We start from the raw sequence: 14,597 nt of genomic DNA, 5'->3' as shown, positions 1-14,597 counted from the left end.
ACAAAAACAAAAAAAGAAGAAGAAGAAGAATTTTACTTATCCACCATAAATAAAATAACAACTATATTGGGCTATAGTAGTACAGTATAATAGTACTGCCTTTTCTTTCTTTCTTTCTTTTTCTTTTTTCTTTTTTGCTTTTAGGGCCACACCCTCAGCCTCTGGAAGTTACCAGGCTAGGGGTGGAATTGGAGCTACCGCCACTGGCCTGCACCACAGCCATAGCAACGCGGGATCTGAGCCGCATCTCTGACCTACACCACAGCTCACTGGCAACACTGAATTCTTGACCTACCGAGGGAGGCCAAGGATCAAACCTGCATCCTCATGGATACCCGTCGGCTTTGCTTCCACTGCCCTACAACGTAGGGAAGTCCACCTACGATTTTCAGGTGAACAGGTGTAACCATACCATAACACACATGATGCTCACAAATATCATGCTATATGGAGAAACTGGCCAAAAGGAATATTTAGGTTCTACTTGTATCACCTGTAAATTTCAAGATCTAGCAATGCTAATCTAAGGAGTTCAAAGTCAGGGTCATGGTTATGTGGAAGGGGTTGCAAGCGGAAAAGGGGCAGGGAGGTTCCTGAGTGCTGGTTACACAACTGTGTTTATACAGCAAAATCTCAGCAAGCTGTACACTTAACGATGAGTGCACCTTATTGGTATACATTTAATATTTCACCTAGAACTTTTATGCGTAGGAAAATTTCACATTTAATATTGAGGGGAAAGGGCAAATTGCAGAGTAACTCATGCAGTTTGATTCCATATGGAAAGCGTCAATCAATATAAAACAAGACACCGTATTTCTTCACGTTCATAAATGCATATAAATATCTAGAAAGATCAGAGCAGGGAGTTCTCTTGTGGCACAGCAGGTGAAGGATCCACAGTGTTGTCATTGCAGCAGCTCAGGTAACTGCTGTGGTACACGTTCAGTCCCTGGTCCAAGAACTTCCACGCCGGGTGGGCATGGCCGAAAAAAGAGATCAGAGCAGATACACACCAAGTTGATGAACGGAGGTTATTTGTGATGGGGGTGAGTAGGGCTTAGAGTCGCGTGGTCAAAAGGGCTTCAGCTGTCCTAGGATTGTTTATGAACTTTTCATAAAGAGCATGATGTCTTCTTTTTTTTTGGTTCCTTCTTAGGGCCGCACTTGTAGCATATGGAAGTTCCCAGGCTAGAGGTCAAATGGGAGCTATAGCGGCCGGCCTTTGCCACTGGCACAGCGATGCCAGATCCTTAACCCACTGAGCAAGGCCACATCCTCATAGGAGACGGGTTTGATTCTGCTGAGCCACAACCAGAACTCCAAGCGTATGTCTTTCTAAGAACAATTGTAATAAAAGAAGATGAAGGGAAGGAAGGAAGGAAGGAAGAGGGGCAGAAGGAGGCAGTCATGAGCGGACGACTTGGGGCCCAGGCACCCTTTGCTGGTGTTGTTACTATGACAACCCCAGAGACTCGGGTTTTACCTTGGTGATGGGAAGGGCCCCAGGGCTGCCCCAGAGCCCTTTTCAATCTCCCTGCTGCCTTCCCTCCAAGCCATCCTAGAAGGAACAGTGGCCTCACCCATCTCTGTGGTTACAGCACCACACACACACACACACACACACACACGAGTTCTCCCAGAGTTAAGGACTCAGGGTCAGGAAGTGGGAAGACAGGAGACAATGAAATTGAAGCCTGGAGGAAGTTGGTTTCACAAGAATTTATTTGACAGATGCGGGCCTGGGCAAAGCAGATGCTTAGGTCTCCTTGCTGGGATTTTAATGTGCCGAAAGGCCTTCTGGGTGAGTTGCCTGCAAATCCTTCACCGTCTACCAGGGAACCTTGGTGGACCGAATGGTGCGGGCCGGAAAGGTGGAGGCGGAAAAATTGGGGGACGGAAACCTGGCCCTGGGAAAATTGGGGGAGGGAAAGCCTGCCGTCGCAACCGTCATCCTCGTCCGACACAGACGCAGAACCTACGCCTACAATAGCACAGGCGACCTCCCCTGACACCTTGAACCTGTGACCAAGAGAAACAGGTTTCGGGTGGGGTCTGGCCAAGGGTCAAGACAAGAACCCTCCCTCCAGACTAGAAAAATCCCTGAATGGGGAAACAGTAAGAGGCTTGGGTCCCTGGTCCACCTCTGGCTGTGACCTTTGGAGCACGTGGTGGAATCCCCCACAGACACATAAGTGGACTCAGGCCCAGAGATGGCTGGGGCCTTGCCAGGGTCCCAAACCCAGCCCCGCAAAGCTGGCCAGGAGCAGGGCCTGCAAGTCCATTAGTCCGGTCACTGCCTCTCAGCCGACAGCACAGGAAGAACCCGCTGGGATCTTGGGAGAAGAGACAAGGCTGGGCCCCACCCAAGAGTGTGATTCAGAGGGTCGGGGTGGGGCCTGAAATGTGCCTTTCTGACAAATACGAGGGGGGGACCCCATTGAGGGAACCGCGGCCCTAAGGATGACAGAGCCAGACCTGGAGCCCTGGGGCCGAGGTGAGGGAAGGGCCGGGGTAGGAGGGCCTTTCCACGCCCTGGATGGGGCAGCGGGTAACACTCCCAAGGAGTTCCCCACACCAACCCATTAGCAACTTGACACCAATAAGGGGCCACTCACCTCATTGCAGGTGATGTCGAGCGGGTCCTTGATCTGATCCAGGGTGACTGTCCCCACACACTGTTTCACCCGCTAGAAGGGGAGACTCAAGGTCAAACTGGGACCCCCCCTCCTCCATCCATGAGCTCCCAGCCTCACCCCAGGGCCTGGACATCTTCCCCAGCAGGCTCTCCTGTTCAGCTCCTTGGGAAGCATCCGCCAGCGCCCCCAGCCCCCAGCCTCACCCCGTTCTCCTTGAAGTCACACAGCTCCGGGGGCTGCCGGGTCGGCCTGGGACACACAGTCTCCTTCACCGTGAAGCTCACAGGTTTTGGGGTGCCCGGGTCCTCGTCCTGGTCAAGGATCAAAGTGGGGAGATGGGACTCGGGCTCAGGCTTCCCCCTCGGATCTGTCACCCCCTCCCCGCCCCCCACCTAGACAGCAGCCTCTGCAGCCCCTGCTGGGAGCCTGGCCCTGGGCTTGGTGCTGGGTGCACAGGGGAGGGGACAGAGCCCGCTCCTGCCTCACAGGCTGTGCAGGGCCCTGAGCCCACAGCCCAGAGGCTAAGGCGGGAAGCTCTCACGCGGGCAGGGCACCCAGCTCTGGGAAGGTTTCCTGGCAGAGGGGGTCCCCCTTAGAGGGACAAGTGCCTTCCTGGCAGGAGGGACAGCCTGAGCAGGGGGAGGGACAGGGAGCCCCGGGGCGGGTGGGGGACAGCCCCCGCCCCCCAGCCCCTCCTGAGCCCCTGCCCGACTCACGGCCTTGGGCGGCTGGTCCAGCTCCAGGAGGCGGTAGAGATTAGCTTCCGAGGACTGCTCGTTGAGGCGATCCACAGCACGAAGCACGGCCTCCCTGTAGCTGAGGGCCTGGGCGCTGGCCGAGGGCACCACGAGTCCCAGCAGCAGAAGCCACAGTGACCAGCGCCCCAGGCACAGGCTGGCCCTCTGGGTCTCCATGGTGCCCAGGTGAGCCTCCTCCCAGCCTGCGGGACCCTCCTTTATGCCCAGCCTGGGTCTGGGACTTCCTGAGCGGCCCCATCCCTGGCTGCCTCCCAGGATGCTGGCTGGACTTGCCTCAGCCCTGGCTCTTGCCTCAGGGGATTGCTGGGCAGTGGGGAAGGATGGGCGCCTGTGCAAGGTGAAGAAGTGGTTTCTCCATCGCCCTGACAGTGTCCTGGCCTCTCCTGGGCCCCACGGGCAGTGTCACAGGCAGGGTTGCTCAGGCGGGTTGAGTCCTTGGGTGAGGGAGGGACAGGCACAGTCTCACTCCCCCGCCTTCTCCCCACTATGGCATCTTCAGGAATCAGGGTCCAGGAGTGTAGTCAGCACTCAGTCTCCAGCTCCCTACAATGCTTGGTACTCAGTAGACACTCAGTAATGTCTGATGCGCAGATAAGAGGACCCTACCGCATCTGGCATCTTGCTTGCTCGCCCCGCCCGAGCCTCGGCCGTTAGCCCCACATCTTCCTGTTTCCTGACCCAGTCCTCAGCAAGTCAGGGGCTCCGCTCCATGTGTCCCCTCTCCTAGATTCTCTTCTACCTTCCTCATCTGAAAACGCTCACATCCCCAGCTTTCCTGAGACGGGGCCCATTGACCTTTTCTCCCTCACCCCGCCTTAGGAAGGATCATCTCAAACAGTGAGACCTCTTGCTCTGTCTCACACTCAGGGCCACAGCAGCCTGGCCACCATCATGAGTCCAGAAGATTCTGTCAGGCATTGTCTGTCTCCACGGGCACTGGGGATGCTCTGTCCTCCTGAAACCGCCCCCTGCAGTATCCTCCCCCGATGCCGGCCCACTGAGTCACCTCCCGCCTCCTGTGTGACTCCTGTTCTGTCTGCCCAAGGACCCTCCTCTTAACACACAGAGCTCACTCAGGTGCAGGGGGGGCTGCTTCTCCTCCCAGTCCTAAGACACATTCCTGGGGACATCCCTTCTCAAGATACCCGTTATCGTGGACACACATCCCTGGTCTGTGTCTCTGAGTTCAGGACTCCCATGAACACCCCCGGCTGTCCACACTCTGCTGTCTGGCGGCTGTTGGCTGGGCGCCAACCCAGGAGCCCTGAGCTGAAAGCCTGGGGAGACCCCACCTGCGCCCACTTCTTCCTCCTGAGGACACTCCCTCTGACCTCCCCACCGCCTCTGCCCTGCCCCTACCACCACCGTCTCCCTCTCGCGTGCCCACACACTCCAGACTCCACCTTCCCTGGGTTCCTGTCTCTCCCGGGACCACGGTCCACCCTCCACACCAATTCTAGGGGCTCCTTCAGGCCACTGACGTGGCCATTTCAGCCCCTGCCTTGAGCCCACACACCCCTGCCTGGCACTGGGGCCTGCATTCTCGAATCTCACCTTTGTCCCCACTTCCAGCTCTCAAACCCTACACACTGCTGTCACAGACACCCCGGCCACTCAAGCCTCTGTGTCCTCCTGCTCCTGTCCCAATGGCTCTGCACCTGATCCCTCGGCTTGCCCTGCCCTTCCACCCGAGGAAGCCTTCCCTGACCTCCAGCCACACAAGGTGCCCCCTCGTCTTGGCTCCCACAGCCTCAGGCCTTCTCTTCTGATTTGACCCCAAAAGACTCCTGGTCACTGCTCTGGTGAAGACACTGGGCTGGGGTGGCCAGTGTCGGGGGCAGAGACAGCACAGCTGGGAGAGCGAACGGGCCAAGGCAAATTCTTGTACAGTTCTCCAGAGGAATGGCATTGTGACTGTGAGGCCTGGAGTAGCTCTTTGGACTCAGCTGGGCTCTAGGCCCCGGGGACTTGCCCAGGGCACATGGGAAGTGGCAGCCAGGATGACTGGTGCTGACTGAGCCTTGGAGAAGGAAGGCGAGGTGGGCTTCTGAACAACCTGGCTTCACAGTCCAGGTATTGCCCCAGGGGCCTCTTGGTCAAGCTGTAGCCTTTCCCAAGTCAAAGGAGGAAAAGGAGGTGGTTACAGTAGAAAGCAATTAGCAATACCCACGCTTACTGAGTACCTGGTAAGCCTGAAATGCTCCTTGGGCTTTCCTGCCTCTGCACCTTTGAATTTCCCAAACCTTAGGACTGAGCTTCCCTTCCCCATCCCCCCATGGGGAGAGGAGACTGTTCAAGGACAAGGTCTGATAAAGGAGTCAACCGAGGGAAAGAACGTGGAACCGGCTGGCCCATAAGCGAAGCTCCCTAAACAGGAGTGGTGATGATCACCCAGAATGAGCTGCCCCCAGGCATTCTGGAGTCGGGCAGGGTGAGTTTGAATCCTCGCTTTGCCTCTCACCAGCTGTGACTCCCTTGCAAAGACTCTGCTCTGGGGGACCCTCGGCAGCCAGTGAGCGTGAAGCCAACTCAAATGGCCTCAGACGCAGCTGAGAAGGCCGTGAGGGGAGCAGGAGCTCAAGCCGGTAGATGGACACCTGGGAAGAGGCTCCTTATCCCCCTGTTCCCTTAGCCCGGTTCTTGCTTCAGGAGACAGAGAAGCGTGACCGAACCCAGCACTATGTGAAAAAGACCACACACACCACGACGAAGTGGGATTCATCCCAGGTTCACAAGGATGCTTCAACACAACGCAAATCGGTCAACATCGACCACCACATTAACAAAAGAAAAGTCAAAGACCACGTGATCATCTCAATAGATGCAGAAAAAGCGTGTGACAAAGTCCAACATCCACTCGTGATACACACTCTGACAAAGTGGGTGTGGAGGGAACATACCTTAACGTAATCAAAGCCATTGATGACACACCCACAGCAAATACAGTACTCAATGGAGAAAAGCTGAAAGCCTTCCCACTAACATCTGGAACAAGACAAGGATACCCAGCCTCACCACTGTTGTGTTCACCGGAGTATTGGAAGTCCTAACCACAGCAATCAGACAAACAAAAGACATAAAAAGGATCCAGATTGGAAGAGAAGTGGTAAAATTGTCACTGTGTGCAGATGACATGATACCATACCCAGAAAACCCTAAGGACTCCACACAACAACTCCTCAAACGGATCCATGAAGTCAGCAAAGGAGCAGGATACAAGGTTAACACTCACAGAAATCAGGAGGTCCCGTCACGGCCCAGCGGAGAGGAATCCGACGAGGAACCATGAGGTTTCGGGTTCGATGTCTGGCTTCACTCAGTGGGTTAAGGCGCTGGTGTTGCTGTGAGCTGTGTGGTGTAGGTCCAATTAGACCCCTAGCCTGGGAACCTCCATATGCCGAGGGTGGGGCCCTAAAAAGCAAAAGATAGAAAGACAGAAAGACAGAAAGACAGGAAGGAAGGAAGGAAAGAGAGAAAGAGAGAGAGAGAAATCAGTTGCATTTCTGTATACTAACAATGCAATATTAGAGAAGGAATACAAAAATACAACACCTTTTACAATCACACCCAAAAACATTAAGTACCTGGGAATAAACCTGACCGCGGAGATGAAAGTCTTATCTGCTGAGACCTGTAACACCTCAATCAAGGAAATTAAAGAGGATGCCAAGAAATGGAAGGATAGTCCATGCTCCTGGGCTGGAAAAATGCATATCGTATAATGGCCACACCAGCCAAAGCACTCTACAGATTCAATGGAATCCCTATCCAATTCCCCATGACATTGTTCACAGAACTAGAACAAACAATCCAAATACTTATATGGAACCACAAAAGACCCAGAATTGCCAAAGCAATGCTGAGGAACAAAAACCAAGCAGGAGGCATCACTCTCCCGGACTTTGGGCAATATTGCAGAGCCACAGCAATCAAGAGAGTGTGGTACCAGTACGAAAACAGACATACAGACCAGTGGAACAGAATCGAGAACCCAGACACCTACCGTCAATTAGTCTTTGCCAAAGGCGGCAAGAATATCAAAAGGGGGAAAAGACAGTCTTTTCAGCCAGTGGTGCTGGGAAAACTGGACAGTCGCGTGTAAATAAGTGAAACTGGAACACACCCTCACACCACGCACGAAAATAAACGCCACATGGCTTAAAGACTTAAACATAAAGCAAGACACCATCAAACTCCTAGGAGGGAACAAAGGCAAACATTCTCTGACATCTACCTTACAAACGTTTTCTTAGGTCAGTCTCCCAAGGCAACAGAAATAAAAGCAAAAATAAACCTATGCGACCTAATCAAACTGACACCCTTTGGCACAGCAAAGGAAACCATTAAAAAAAGAGAGAGAGAGAAACAAAAAGACCACGTACAGAATGGGAGAAAGGAGTTTCAAACGGTGCAACGGACAAGGGCTTCCTCTCTAAACTATGCAAGCAACTTATACAACGCGACAGCAAAAAAAGCCAACAACCCAACTGAAAAATGGGCAAAAGACCTGAACAGACATTTCTCCAAAGAAGACTTACAGATGCCCAACAGGCACAGGAAAAGATGCTCCCCATCTCGGATTATTAGAGAAATGCACATCAAAACTCCCATGAGGTACCACACCTCCCACCAGTCGGAATGGCCGTCATTAACAAATCCACAAATAACAAATGCTGGAGAGGGTGTGCAGAAGAGGGAACCCTCCCACACTGTTGGTGGGAATGTACCTTGGTACAGCCACTGTGGACAACAGTATGGCGGTGCCCCCGAAAACTTACCGCAGAACCACCACATCATCCAGCAATCCCACTCTTGCACATGCGTCCGGACAAACTTTTCCTCGAAAAAGACACATGCACCCGTATGTTCACTGCAGCGCTACTCACACTAGCCAAGACATGGAAACAACCTAAAGGTCCATCGACAGATGAGTGGATTAAGAAGACGTGGTATATGTACACAATGGAATACTACTGAGCCATAAAAAAGAACGAAATCAGGCCATTTGCAGCAACACGGAAGCAACTAGAGACTCTCATGCTAGATGAGGTAAGTCAGAAAGAGAAAGACAGTACCACATGATATCACTTATATCTGGACTCTAATCTTCAGCACAAATGAACCTTTCCGCAGGAAAGACACTCATGGACTTGGAGAACATGCTTGTGGCTGCACAGGAGGAGGGGGAAGGGAGTGGGATGGACTGGGAATTGGGGGTCAATGGATGCAACCTATTGCCTTTGCAATGAATAAGCATGGAGATCCTGCTGTGTAGCCCTGGGACCTGTATCTAGTCACTCATGGTGGAGCATGAAGGGGGATGACATGAGACAAAGAATGTATACACGTATGTGGGACTGGGTCTCTTTGCCGTACTGTAGAAAACTGACAAAACCCTGTAAACCAGCTACGACGGGAAAAAACCATTTAAAAAATATTCTTAAGAATACAGGTGGATGACGATCTTACAAAAAAGAGAGAGAGGGAGGGAGAGAGAGAGAGACTCAGACAGAGTGTTAAGGCACGAGTAAGGAATGGGGTCAGGAGTGGGAGGATCTGCAGCCACAGTGGCTGTGCCCTGAGATGATCAGGCTAGGCCCTGGGCACTCTCCCAGTGGCAGCTTCTAACCCACAGAGAGCAATGGTCCTGCGGAGGCTAGGCCTGAAAGAGTGTTGTCACCACCTGGCCCCCAGCCTGGGCTCCGCCTTTCCCAGTGCCCCTCCAGCTTCCCTACCGGTCTGGTTCTGACAGACATCCTTTCCCACCACGCTCTGCACTTAAAAAAAAAAGGTCCCAGTCGGACAAAGCACAGCCTCAGCCGTGTGTGGCCCCGCGTCCTCAGGCCAGTCCCAGAGCCCCGGGCTTCCAGGCATCAAAGCAAAGTGGTCAAGACAAGGAGCAGGGCCAGGGCTGAGCGACCTGGCTTCCGGTCCCGCCCTCCACCCAACCTGCTGACCTTCTGGGAGAAGGTAAACCAGATTTTCCCCAGCTGCCCCTCCCTCTCCCGCCCTGGGAAACGGAAGATGTCTTACACCTGCATGGGAGGCCCTCCTATCCTCCATGGAGCTATTCCCGCCGCACAGAACTTCAAGGTGCGGGCCAGGGGCCCAGTCTCCACTGGGTAAAGGGGGACAGCAGGCAGCCACTTTATACAGCCCCTCTTCATGGTCCCCCGGAGAAGCCTGGCCCGGCACAGGCCATTATCCATGTCCCCCACCCTGTCCCACTTTTCAGGAGCCTCCCGCAGGACACTCCCTCAGGCCATGAGGAGGAAGGAACCAAGATGCTTCCTGCGTCTTGCTTGGGCCTACCTGGGCAACTGGAAACCTCGCAGACCTGCGGGAGTGGGACAGCTCCGTCCACCCCATGGGCAGGTGTGCCGCCTTTAAAAAGAATACTTTTAGGAGTTCCCGTTTGGGCGCAGAGGAGCCAAATCCAGCTAGTTTCCCTGAGGATGCAGGTTCCATTCCTGGCCTCGCTCAGGGGGGTCCCGGATCGGGCATTGCCGTGAGCTGTGGGTGTAGGCTGCAGATCGCCTCGGATCCCACGTTGCTATGGCTGTGACATAGGCCAGCCGCTGTAGCTCTGATCTGACCCCTTGCCTGGGAACTTCCACATGTGGGCGGCGCAGCCCTAAGAACAACAACAAAAAAAGAAGAAGAAGAAGAATTTTACTTATCCACCATAAATAAAATAACAACTATATTGGGCTATAGTAGTACAGTATAATAGTACTGCCTTTTCTTTCTTTCTTTCTTTTTCTTTTTTCTTTTTTGCTTTTAGGGCCACACCCTCAGCCTCTGGAAGTTACCAGGCTAGGGGTGGAATTGGAGCTACCGCCACTGGCCTGCACCACAGCCATAGCAACGCGGGATCTGAGCCGCATCTCTGACCTACACCACAGCTCACTGGCAACACTGAATTCTTGACCTACCGAGGGAGGCCAAGGATCAAACCTGCATCCTCATGGATACCCGTCGGCTTTGCTTCCACTGCCCTACAACGTAGGGAAGTCCACCTACGATTTTCAGGTGAACAGGTGTAATCATACCATAACACACATGATGCTCACAAATATCATGCTATATGGAGAAACTGGCCAAAAGGAATATTTAGGTTCTACTTGTATCACCTGTAAATTTCAAGATCTAGCACTGCTAATCTAAGGAGTTCAAAGTCAGGGTCATGGTTATGTGGAAGGGGTTGCAAGCGGAAAAGGGGCAGGGAGGTTCCTGAGTGCTGGTTACACAACTGTGTTTATACAGCAAAATCTCAGCAAGCTGTACACTTCCGATGAGTGCACCTTATTGGTATACATTTAATATTTCACCTAGAACTTTTATGCGTAGGAAAATTTCACATTTAATATTGAGGGGAAAGGGCAAATTGCAGAGTAACTCATGCAGTTTGATTCCATATGGAAAGCGTCAATCAATATAAAACAAGACACCGTATTTCTTCACGTTCATAAATGCATATAAATATCTAGAAAGATCAGAGCAGGGAGTTCTCTTGTGGCACAGCAGGTGAAGGATCCACAGTGTTGTCATTGCAGCAGCTCAGGTAACTGCTGTGGTACACGTTCAGTCCCTGGTCCAAGAACTTCCACGCCGGGTGGGCATGGCCGAAAAAAGAGATCAGAGCAGATACACACCAAGTTGATGAACGGAGGTTATTTGTGATGGGGGTGAGTAGGGCTTAGAGTCGCGTGGTCAAAAGGGCTTCAGCTGTCCTAGGATTGTTTATGAACTTTTCATAAAGAGCATGATGTCTTCTTTTTTTTTGGTTCCTTCTTAGGGCCGCACTTGTAGCATATGGAAGTTCCCAGGCTAGAGGTCAAATGGGAGCTATAGCGGCCGGCCTTTGCCACTGGCACAGCGATGCCAGATCCTTAACCCACTGAGCAAGGCCACATCCTCATAGGAGACGGGTTTGATTCTGCTGAGCCACAACCAGAACTCCAAGCGTATGTCTTTCTAAGAACAATTGTAATAAAAGAAGATGAAGGGAAGGAAGGAAGGAAGGAAGAGGGGCAGAAGGAGGCAGTCATGAGCGGACGACTTGGGGCCCAGGCACCCTTTGCTGGTGTTGTTACTATGACAACCCCAGAGACTCGGGTTTTACCTTGGTGATGGGAAGGGCCCCAGGGCCGCCCCAGAGCCCTTTTCAAACTCCCTGCTGCCTTCCCTCCAAGCCATCCTAGAAGGAACAGTGGCCTCACCCATCTCTGTGGTTACAGCACCACACACACACACCACACACACACACACACACACACACACACACACGAGTTCTCCCAGAGTTAAGGACTCAGGGTCAGGAAGTGGGAAGACAGGAGACAATGAAATTGAAGCCTGGAGGAAGTTGGTTTCACAAGAATTTATTTGACAGATGCGGGCCTGGGCAAAGCAGATGCTTAGGTCTCCTTGCTGGGATTTTAATGTGCCGAAAGGCCTTCTGGGTGAGTTGCCTGCAAATCCTTCACCGTCTACCAGGGAACCTTGGTGGACCGAATGGTGCGGGCCGGAAAGGTGGAGGCGGAAAAATTGGGGGACGGAAACCTGGCCCCGGGAAAATTGGGGGAGGGAAAGCCTGCCGTCGCAACCGTCATCCTCGTCCGACACAGACGCAGAACCTACGCCTACAATAGCACAGGCCACCTCCCCTGACACCTTGAACCTGTGACCAAGAGAAACAGGTTTCGGGTGGGGTCTGGCCAAGGGTCAAGACAAGAACCCTCCCTCCAGACTAGAAAAATCCCTGAATGGGGAAACAGTAAGAGGCTTGGGGCCCCGGTCCACCTCTGGCTGTGACCTTTGGAGCACGTGGTGGAATCCCCCACAGACACATAAGTGGACTCAGGCCCAGAGATGGCTGGGGCCTTGCCAGGGTCCCAAACCCAGCCCCGCAAAGCTGGCCAGGAGCAGGGCCTGCAAGTCCATTAGTCCGGTCACTGCCTCTCAGCCGACAGCACAGGAAGAACCCGCTGGGATCTTGGGAGAAGAGACAAGGCTGGGCCCCACCCAAGAGTGTGATTCAGAGGGTCGGGGTGGGGCCTGAAATGTGCCTTTCTGACAAATACGAGGGGGGGGACCCCATTGAGGGAACCGCGGCCCTAAGGATGACAGAGCCAGACCTGGAGCCCTGGGGCCGAGGTGAGGGAAGGGCCGGGGTAGGAGGGCCTTTCCACGCCCTGGATGGGGCAGCGGGTAACACTCCCAAGGAGTTCCCCACACCAACCCATTAGCAACTTGACACCAATAAGGGGCCACTCACCTCATTGCAGGTGATGTCGAGCGGGTCCTTGATCTGATCCAGGGTGACTGTCCCCACACACTGTTTCACCCGCTAGAAGGGGAGACTCAAGGTCAAACTGGGACCCCCCCTCCTCCATCCATGAGCTCCCAGCCTCACCCCAGGGCCTGGACATCTTCCCCAGCAGGCTCTCCTGTTCAGCTCCTTGGGAAGCATCCGCCAGCGCCCCCAGCCCCCAGCCTCACCCCGTTCTCCTTGAAGTCACACAGCTCCGGGGGCTGCCGGGTCGGCCTGGGACACACAGTCTCCTTCACCGTGAAGCTCACAGGTTTTGGGGTGCCCGGGTCCTCGTCCTGGTCAAGGATCAAAGTGGGGAGATGGGACTCGGGCTCAGGCTTCCCCCTCGGATCTGTCACCCCCTCCCCGCCCCCCACCTAGACAGCAGCCTCTGCAGCCCCTGCTGGGAGCCTGGCCCTGGGCTTGGTGCTGGGTGCACAGGGGAGGGGACAGAGCCCGCTCCTGCCTCACAGGCTGTGCAGGGCCCTGAGCCCACAGCCCAGAGGCTAAGGCGGGAAGCTCTCACGCGGGCAGGGCACCCAGCTCTGGGAAGGTTTCCTGGCAGAGGGGGTCCCCCTTAGAGGGACAAGTGCCTTCCTGGCAGGAGGGACAGCCTGAGCAGGGGGAGGGACAGGGAGCCCCGGGGCGGGTGGGGGACAGCCCCCGCCCCCCAGCCCCTCCTGAGCCCCTGCCCGACTCACGGCCTTGGGCGGCTGGTCCAGCTCCAGGAGGCGGTAGAGATTAGCTTCCGAGGACTGCTCGTTGAGGCGATCCACAGCACGAAGCACGGCCTCCCTGTAGCTGAGGGCCTGGGCGCTGGCCGAGGGCACCACGAGTCCCAGCAGCAGAAGCCACAGTGACCAGCGCCCCAGGCACAGGCTGGCCCTCTGGGTCTCCATGGTGCCCAGGTGAGCCTCCTCCCAGCCTGCGGGACCCTCCTTTATGCCCAGCCTGGGTCTGGGACTTCCTGAGCGGCCCCATCCCTGGCTGCCTCCCAGGATGCTGGCTGGACTTGCCTCAGCCCTGGCTCTTGCCTCAGGGGATTGCTGGGCAGTGGGGAAGGATGGGCGCCTGTGCAAGGTGAAGAAGTGGTTTCTCCATCGCCCTGACAGTGTCCTGGCCTCTCCTGGGCCCCACGGGCAGTGTCACAGGCAGGGTTGCTCAGGCGGGTTGAGTCCTTGGGTGAGGGAGGGACAGGCACAGTCTCACTCCCCCGCCTTCTCCCCACTATGGCATCTTCAGGAATCAGGGTCCAGGAGTGTAGTCAGCACTCAGTCTCCAGCTCCCTACAATGCTTGGTACTCAGTAGACACTCAGTAATGTCTGATGCGCAGATAAGAGGACCCTACCGCATCTGGCATCTTGCTTGCTCGCCCCGCCCGAGCCTCGGCCGTTAGCCCCACATCTTCCTGTTTCCTGACCCAGTCCTCAGCAAGTCAGGGGCTCCGCTCCATGTGTCCCCTCTCCTAGATTCTCTTCTACCTTCCTCATCTGAAAACGCTCACATCCCCAGCTTTCCTGAGACGGGGCCCATTGACCTTTTCTCCCTCACCCCGCCTTAGGAAGGATCATCTCAAACAGTGAGACCTCTTGCTCTGTCTCACACTCAGGGCCACAGCAGCCTGGCCACCATCATGAGTCCAGAAGATTCTGTCAGGCATTGTCTGTCTCCACGGGCACTGGGGATGCTCTGTCCTCCTGAAACCGCCCCCTGCAGTATCCTCCCCCGATGCCGGCCCACTGAGTCACCTCCCGCCTCCTGTGTGACTCCTGTTCTGTCTGCCCAAGGACCCTCCTCTTAACACACAGAGCTCACTCAGGTGCAGGGGGGGCTGCTTCTCCTCCCAGTCCTAAGACACATTCCTGGGGACATCCCTTCTCAAGATA

General features: G+C 54.7%; 2 protein-coding genes across 2 annotated transcripts; both read right to left on the bottom strand.

Moving 5' to 3' along the window:
* Positions 1-1,707: 1,707 nt before the first annotated feature.
* LOC110258652 (protegrin-1-like) lies at positions 1,708-3,571 on the bottom strand. The gene is made up of 4 exons (XM_084991644.1): positions 3,356-3,571; positions 2,843-2,950; positions 2,619-2,690; positions 1,708-2,022 (listed from the first exon to the last, which is right to left on the bottom strand). Exons 1-4 carry the CDS (start codon positions 3,551-3,553, stop codon positions 1,951-1,953), a joined length of 450 nt encoding a protein of 149 aa, XP_084847770.1. The 5' UTR covers positions 3,554-3,571; the 3' UTR covers positions 1,708-1,950.
* Positions 3,572-11,764: 8,193 nt separating this feature from the next.
* Positions 11,765-13,609, bottom strand: NPG1 (protegrin 1). The gene is given in 4 exon segments (NM_001123149.2): positions 11,765-12,077; positions 12,675-12,746; positions 12,899-13,006; positions 13,412-13,609. Coding segments are annotated over 4 exon segments (450 nt in total). The 3' UTR covers positions 11,765-12,005.
* Positions 13,610-14,597: the final 988 nt, after the last annotated feature.

Source organism: Sus scrofa, chromosome 13 (assembly GCF_054392235.1).
Source record: "Sus scrofa isolate SSC_HxYL_T2T_F1_AM1 chromosome 13, Sscrofa_HxYL_maternal_Yorkshire_Landrace_v2.0, whole genome shotgun sequence".
Taxonomy (NCBI): Eukaryota; Metazoa; Chordata; class Mammalia; order Artiodactyla; family Suidae; genus Sus; species Sus scrofa.
This window is presented reverse-complemented; position numbering and strand designations above follow the sequence as displayed.